The 9,098-nt window shown below is 32.4% G+C and overlaps 1 protein-coding gene across 1 annotated transcript in view; it reads right to left on the bottom strand.

Moving 5' to 3' along the window:
• LOC108693620 (sodium channel protein 60E) overlaps nt 1-8,836 on the bottom strand; it is an 89,648-nt gene extending 80,812 nt beyond the window's left edge. Inside the window, exon 1 of the mRNA XM_018202655.1 lies at nt 7,436-8,836. Coding sequence (XP_018058144.1) covers nt 7,436-8,836 — 1,401 coding nt within the window. The remainder of the gene's footprint in view (nt 1-7,435) is intronic.
• Nucleotides 8,837-9,098: the final 262 nt, after the last annotated feature.

Below are 9,098 nucleotides of genomic sequence, written 5' to 3' on the forward strand. Positions count from 1 at the left end.
TACTATCATTATATTTAATTATAGATAATTATAAACTGTTTATTTAAATAAATATCAAATAAAACATTTAAACATGTGTATAAGAATGTGACGATAAGAAGAACTTGGAATTTTTGCTTACAATTAGCAAAAGTTGATAAGTTCTTTTCAGCCTTTATATCTGACAAATGCTTCGGTTAACGAATGACTCCAAGCTTTTTTATCGTTCGCTAGAATCAACATGTTTCCCTTTCATACGCCATGTATTTCAGGAAGGAGATAAAATGACCAAACCACTTTCTTTGTAATAATATGTCGCCATGAAACTTGTACGAATTTCGCTACCGTTTATAATGTGAGATTACTTCAAGAAGCTCGCGTGATCACGTGTCTTGTGGAAGTTAAATGTAGCGACGGGGCAAATAGGCGACGAGTATCGTAGTTTTCGTAGATTTGAATGGCCTTGATGTTTAACTTATTGTCGATGTTTTACGTAGTTCTGCGTTGCGGAGTACATTATTTGGTACAATATTTATTTGACATTAATTTAATTTCGAACTATTACTAATTGTTAAACTTGACGAGTGTCGGTATACAAATCTATGAATAAATCACTTTATAAAAGAAATTACTTAATATCCAGAGATTTTCAAGATAAATGTACACTGAAAGGAAAGATTGGTTGCTGCAACAATTTAGATAGTAAAATATAGCATAGCATTTTTAATCGACTGCAGCAATCAGTTTTTGATTGTAGAAACAAATTTTTAGTTGCATTAGCCTATTCGCATGTCAGTATACGATTTCGATAGGTTAACACAACTAAAAATTTGCTGCTACAATCAAAAACTGATTGCTGCAGTCGATTAAAAATGCTATGCCATATTTTACTATCTAAATTGTTGCAGCAACCAATCTTTTCTTTCAGTGTAAATTTAAATTTTTCATTTAATGGAGAAAACTACATTTGACGCTCTGTAAATAAGAGTAATGTAATAAATAATAATAAATGAATAATAATAATTTTTAGCAAATTTTACATTACACACATGAATTATTTCGATATAAATTGAGATTTATTCGTGCGGATTTAGCATTGAGAGATTTTGGCAAATAAAAGCGTTGCTAAAAACGTTTTTATGAAAGAGATTTTAATTAAATATGAAAAAATGTACTCTTAAAATTTTATCAAATCAATTTTATATTTCGTAAAATCGATTTGAGTAACGTATAAAAACTGAGTTGATGAATAGTTATTTCCATCCACATATTTTTATTTCAAAATTTTTGCAGTATTTATTTCATTATTTTTCTTTTCATTGGACGCATTATATTTCGAGATTGTATTGAATTTGACCAGCTAGCTCTGTTTTAAAAATTAAAATTATTAATATTATCACAGTGAATCAAGTAATCAAGAGAAACTAGTCAATCTAGTGACACGAAATTAGTGCAGATTTGTGAAAATTATGCTGTACAAGCACGAATTTAGCAATAGATTTCCGAAATCCAAAAAAAATAAATCAAGATGACTTCGAAAAGGAACAGTAAAAAAAATGCGCAATATATTTTTATTAAACAATTTCCGCGTTTTTAATTGTTAGCGAATGTACAGCTAACAGTTATATACTATACAGCTATAGGACTATATAGATTTTTTGCCAATTTTCGAGTTAATTTTTTTTTCTTCTTCATTGAAGGCCATCACCTCATTGCTCTACATTAGCTTTTAACTTGCGGCATTATAAATGTCTTGGTAACTAAATGTCTAGGATAAGCACCAAATGAAACTTTATCATAATGAAGTCTAGCTTAAACTAATCGAAAGCAATCTGTTTAATTAATTTTATATTAAAATTAACTGTATAACAATTAATTTTAATGTATGTAATTTCATCTACATAATTAATAGCGACTAAAACATGTAAGAACATACGAAAAAAATTATTTTTTCTTAATCATTATTTCTTTATTAAATAAAAAATAAATAAGAACATTTTTACTTTTTAATCCAAAATTTGTTTCAGAAATGTTTGCGAGTATTATGATAAATATACGTTAATATCGCAAAACGAAACTAACTACGTAATGTTATGTTTTCGTTCTTGTGAAATGTAGAGTTCTTGGATTTCATGATAGACGAGGCGATATATTCTTGTCTGTTCTTTTGCTCTTCCGTATTTCTTTCTTACCGAATTGTCAATTCGCTTATATACACAGTAGGCAGATGATGAAAATGCTGTGGATCAAATATCGCGTACGTGATCTAACTACGAAACGCCTAAGACAAGATATTAAAAGCTTGGTTTTACGAAGAATATCTCGCCTCTCTTTGCAAGACGATCGCGACAATTACATTAACAATATTCTGTCAGTCATATGTAATTGGAAAAATTTTTGCCTCCTTTTGAAGAGACGCACGTAATTGAAACGTCAGGGAAGTTTTAGAAAGCGGTTTATTTTATGCTATCTATCTCTTTTTCGTCATTTTAAGAGAAAAATCTCTGTGATTAATTATTTCCCTCAGATAATCTGTATGAATTCTTTCCTTCATCATTTAAACCATTTTAAATTTATCTTGGTCAATATATTATGTATACATTTATCTAAAGCATTTGACATCGAATTTCATTCAAGAATCATTGTAAATATCGTAAATAAATAAAATGATTAAACTAATTTACAAGATTTCTGTTTTCAAACACCTAAATGGATTCTTATGTATTTTTACAGCTACTGAAAAAAAATATAAAGTTAAAAAGTTTCATTATTTATAGGTTTTGGGAAATCAGTAATATCAATTTTATTATTTTAAATTAATAATATCTATAGCTCGTAAATTTGCAAAGCAAATAAGAAAGAATAATGTTCAAAATCGAACAATAATGAATGTTGTAATATAAGAATAATTGAATTTATATTCTTTGCGAGAAAAATTTTATAAAAATATGGAGACATGTTTCGACATTACTTATAAACTTTATCAGTTTTGTAGAAAATACCAAATTGTAATAAAACAATAAGATGTCGCCAAGTTTTCTGCTTATTATCTTGTTACAATTTGATGTGTTTTATTAAATTAATGAAAACTAAATAGAGTCGAAACATATTTTTCGTATAATTCTCGTAAAGAATAAATTGATTATTATTCTTATAATTTACAATTATTGCTCGATTTTGGCTGTTTTTTTTTTTTTGTTTATTATTTTAATCACTTAAAATTCTACATGAACAATACAAGAGGCTTTGTATTATTACTATATGTAATAATAGTAAATTTATATTATAAAATATAAATTTATTTTTATTTATTGTATAATTCTCTATAATTTTTAGAGTGAATTGTACTTTGAAAAGTGAAATCTCACTTTTAATGATTAAAAATTGAGCTCTTTTTCCAAGATTAGCTCAATTTCACTCTTTATTGAAATTCCATTCTAAAGAATTTGAAGAGAGAAAAAATATTTAAATTTCTTATAGCTGTATTAGAAGAGGATTGCAGAAACCACTTTGTTTCTTAATTAATATTTCTTAAACAAAAGCTAAGAATAAAATTTTAGACACATAAATATAAAATTAAAAAATGTGTTTTCTCTATTATTAGATAATACAGCAGTTTGTAATATTTGTTTGCAATTTTGCAATAATAAATTTTTTCGTAAGAAAAACAAAAATGAATATCTGACAAAGTAGATCCCAAAACTGATACAGTAGGCAGTAATATCACATATTCCTATTCTTTTCTTTCACAAAAACCGTCTGTACAAAATATCTTACAATTGAATATGCTTAATAAGATTTTTTCTATAGAATCTATTCATTTCTATATAAAACGTTTTTCATTCATTTATACGCATATTTCATACTGCAAAACGCAAATATCTAAAGCGAGAGTTTCTTTTTTTTTTTTTTTTTTTTTTTTTACAGTTTTCTCATAAATATATGATTGTCTTTAACTTCGATAGGGCTATTTAACACTATAATCTAAATGGAAGGTACTGACGGCAGTATTAACATAATTATCGCAATAACTTGTATATCATACTTCATATAGAAGCGATCGGGATAGAATGTAATAATGATGATAATATCGATTGATTAAAAAAAAACCTCGTAGTAGAATTTTCTTCACCATAGGGATCGCTGAAAAACGCAATAATTCGTTAGCGAGGTAGCGAAGCATGGCATCCAATAAATAATACTTGCTATTCTTGCCGAACGTTCCGTTCTTTCAATTCCGCGATATTAAAGATACGTTAACTCGCTCGGTGGAGACCAGTAGTTTTTGCTCTGGCTGCGACGGGAGAAATATGACTCTGATCGCTTCTTTTCATTTTCAAAAAGCGAACGTAAGGAGAGCAATAATAACTTGAACGCCAGTTGTTCAAGAAAGATTCATTGCTCTCTTGCATAAAGAACCTAACGAGTTTGAAATTTTTCTCCTTGGCCACGCTGACGTCGGCATTGAACTCTAATATTGTGGATAAACACATATATAATACAAACGTATCCGTTATGATGATTTACGAGAAAATGGTAAAATACTGTAATTGTGAAATTGTATTAAATGTGCTGCAATATATAATTCTTAATATTCTGTTTGTAATCTTGAAAGAAAAATCTTTTAGTATTTATAATGTAAAAATCTTTTTATAACTGTTGTAATTAAATCTCTTTGGAGAAGTTATCTTTGCTATAGGTAAAAAGAGATTTTATAATAATTCTCAAAGAATTTTATTTCGCATGCAGTAGCTTGTACAGAAAAAGAAATTAAACATTATTTGTTACATTTGTTAATTACGCATCTTTTTCGCTTTATTTAACTCGTTTTAGAGAGTATTTAGTTAACGTTGGAATTTAATGCATTTTGTATCTTTTAGAAAAAAAGAGAATTTTGAAATAATATTCTTTTTAAAAGACTTAATTTTCCATTGAGAAAATTAGCGCACATTATCGACATTATATTTTGGAATAAAAATGAAAAGAATACGTACATTTACGTAATAATACGTAATAATATATATTCGTATCGCTTTATATAAATGGTTTAATATGAGATTAATAAAGTTTGAGGTTTTTCTTTCTGGCTGCGCGTTAATGCTGCTATTGACCCGCTACTTCAGCATCATAAATAAAATTCAGTACGCTCGCGCGCGTACACTCTATTACAATTTACGATCAAGCGTGTAATGGAAGTTGCATTAACACGATTTTTACGTTATACCAATAGACAAATTGCAAAAGTTTCCTCTTTTCACTACAAGGAAAAATATAACGGTTTGTTTCTTTTCCTGCCAGTAATTTTCACGTTTCGCTGAAAATTTAAAGAATAAGAAAAACGAATATCCAGATTCTTTTTCTTTAATCTGTTTTTAACCTTTAAGCTTACAAATTGCACTTATTATTTATAATACGCTAAATTCTGCGTGAAATAAGGAATTGTAATTTCTCCGTTTGTTTCTTTTTGTTTCAGATCGCTACAGGATTTCAGGATGACACACAGGACGAAGTATTCTCGGATACAGACATTGCACGAGAGGTAAGTACTGTCCGCTTTATAGAAAATATATATTGCGCGTCCCTTTTTAAAAATTATTTATTATAAATGTTAGACTACAATTCACATGTTATCATTATATAGTCATTTTTCAATCGAGCTTGATCAAAGACTTAAGGTGTATACTCGGTGCATTTGGAGAAAAATATTATAATGATAGTAACTAAAAGTGATTATGCATATTTTATCTACATGTAAAATTACTATACATAACTAATGTACACATATGGAATACTATTTTATAGTTGCAATAATTATAAAATTATTTAATGTGTGTACATATATATGTAAAATGTCTATTATTTTTTTTTCTATTTATGAATATGTGAAAGATTGCATACCATTTATTATTTATACGTTCATATTTTATACTTAATATCTCAATAACGTGAAGCGTTATTCTCGCTGATTGGCGTCCAGTAAAAAGTCTGAATATAAAATATGTCGAAAGACCTCTGGAAGTCGTTTGATAAAATTTTGAATATTCGGTGTATCATATAAATTGCAAAATTCTTTTCTTTTTGAATAAATAAGAATCTCACTAGCAGTGAAAGGAAACTGGAAGCGGGAGCAATTAAAGGAATCCGACATGTTGTGACCTACATAATCTCCCGCAGATCCGACAGGGGTTCCTTACTTGAGAACAGGTCACGAATAGTCGCAGTCGATCGATTTTTAATATAAATAGATGTGTAGCACACGGATACACGCGCGCGAATTCGCCTAATCTTTTCCGTCGTTTTCTTCGCGCCAAGTCTTCTTGTTTTTTTTCTTCGTTTCTTCTCATTTTGTATTTTCGACTATTGTCTTCTTTCTCTCTTTTCGTCACTCCATTCTTTCGATACTACCAACCACTCTCCAACCATTCACCCTCTTTTGAACTTTCTTTTACAATTCTTCGCTCTGTTTTAAGTCCCTTTCTGCCTTACGCACTTACGTACACACATCTCCGGTAAATTCTTTTCTCTTCTTTCACACTTCTTTTTTACCGTCACTTATTGTTTTTCTTTTTTGTTCCACTTGCTTTACGCCTAAAGAAATTTATTTACAGAAACGAAAATCGCGCTCAATATTCGGCTCTCGATTACACTTTGTCTCCTGATAATATTCGGCGATATAAACTGGAAATACGCGATCGTTGAAATTGCATCGCAGCGTCATGTTATAACGATCCCCAACGGTCGCGTGGTCCTTTAACATTTCCCTCCGAAGCTTTGTGAATTTAAGATATGACTATGATAAGCTGGCAACCATTATACCTAACTAAAATCGCGCTCTGCTGGTTTCGCTGAAGAGAGTTCAATATAATTTTTCTAGTCTATAAAAAGTATTAACTTTCACAAGGGATGTGTTATTATTGTCGGATTGTTGAGTCTCTTTAAAATATATTATTAAACACATAAAAATTTAAGAATCACGTATTTTTTTATATCTGCCTTTTTTGAAGTTTAAACCTTTCAACCTTTTATATTTGCCATTAAAAAAATATGGGCAAAATGATAAGATATAAAAGAAGTTTTAAAAAAAAACTTTTATGATTTTTTATGTATTTTGTAACTGATTTAAATTTTCCAAAAATCTAATTTTTTAAAGTATTTTTCAAATTCTCCATTATTGCCTTCTTTTTTTAAATTGTATATATCAATTTTTTATATCAATAAAAATAAAAAACAATTTTATGCCAATTTTATTCATATATAAAATTTTATTTCTCTCTTATATTTTCTGGTACGTTTAATAATATATTTTAAATAGAATCAAATTGGTTTTGGACAGTTGTGACTTGTTTTACATTAATCTAAGTTGCAAATTTCACATATTAAATGATTTAAAAAAATAAAACTTTGACGAGTAAAAGATGAAGAAATGAAGATATATGCGACGAAATTGTGAACTCACCTCATCGTAGATAAAATTGTCGATCTCTTCCAACGGCCTGCCGTAGAGATTGTTCGGAAATGGTTCGAACTTGTTTGGCAGTACCGCGCCATCCTCTACCGACATCTTTTTCTTCGGTTGAAAACCATATTCGCGCACTAATTGTACAGTCTTGTTCTCCAATCTGCTCTCTTTCGTGAATGGCTTGACTGTTTGTTTGCCGCCCTTGCTGCTGGGAGTTCTCGCGCCGAATGACCTGCTTTCGATCTTAGATTCCTTGGTATCGAGAATGTCATTCGACGCTGTCTGCGGTGTCACGACGTCCGCTTGGATCTCTGCGCTTCCGGAATCGCCGGTGCCGGAATCAGCAGAAGTGCCAGCGGTTCCGGCCAATGGTGGCCGCAATCTCATGCTGTCCTGCGTCCTGGAACCAATTCTCTTCATCGGCGGAGATTCACTCTTTTTGGATTCTGGTGAAGTTAACTTCTCCGTTCCTGACGGACTCGTAATTTCATCCGCTTTGTCGGTATCGGCGCGCGAATCTGACTTGGCATTCGTTTGCGAAAAGAGAGATTCCTTGTCTTCCTTTAACGATGGCGAGCTCGAACGTTCATATGGCGAACTTGTATGTTCCTTGTCGTCAGCTTGATAGATTCTCGTTGCAGTTTTTGGACAAATCTTCAATGCTCGCGAGCTCGGTTCCTCGTATTCGGTATACGTAGGAGGACTTAAACCCGCATATGGCGGTGGTGATTGGCCCTGGTCCTCACTAGGTTCCGTCGACGAGATGATATGACGCGAGGGTACTTCAGGACGCTTCGGGGTTTCCCTGAAATGGCGCTGTCCAGCAGCCATCCTGAGATCTTCATCGGTAATCTGCACATCAATGGAACTTTCTCTAGGCGATGCACTGACGCTGGGTCGTAACGACTCTCTCCAGCCGATAGGAAACTCGGAAGATCCTCGAGCGGATCTTTCCGACAAAGTCTGCCCAGGGTGATCCTCCGGGCGTCTCGACCAATCCCTTTCCGTCGGGAGCGAGCCATGATGATCCTTCCGCGCTAAAGTCTCTGATAATTTACCATCAGGTTCTCGATGTTTAACTGCGATGCCAGATCTTCTGGGTGGCTGAGGTGTTCTGGAAGTCGCTCCTCTGAAATGATCCTGACTGTCCAAGTCTCGGCTGCTTCCTAGAATATTGAGACTCCTCTGACTACCGCCGTCTCTGGGTCGGTCGTTCGGATTCCCAGTAGGTCCATAAATTCCCTCCTTGGCCAACTCATCCAATTCCTCTCTGCTCAAGTTCTTCACGTAGAGCCCAGCCACGCGGGGTCGGTTCGTAAAGCCATTGTCCTCCGAACCGCTGCTCGGAGGGCTGGGAGGACTTTTATACCCCTCGCTCCCGCCCCGCCGAGATGTCATTGGGACCTTTGCTCGATCATTCCCTTTCGATCCTGTACTACTTTCGTCGACCTCATACTATCGCTAGATTGATGCTTGATTATTGCAAATCGATATCCGCCACGTTGTTATCGATCCAACCAGCAGGATTTTAAAGCATTAAGGATTACACGATATATCACTGCCTGTTTCCGTGTTGTCGATTTGTCTTCTCCTATCTCATCATTTATATGAAGCTTCGATTACTGCGGTTGAATCTAGGCTATTTCGAAATGCTGGTTGA

This window comes from Atta colombica, unplaced genomic scaffold, assembly GCF_001594045.1.
Source record: "Atta colombica isolate Treedump-2 unplaced genomic scaffold, Acol1.0 scaffold96, whole genome shotgun sequence".
NCBI lineage: Eukaryota > Metazoa > Arthropoda > Insecta > Hymenoptera > Formicidae > Atta > Atta colombica.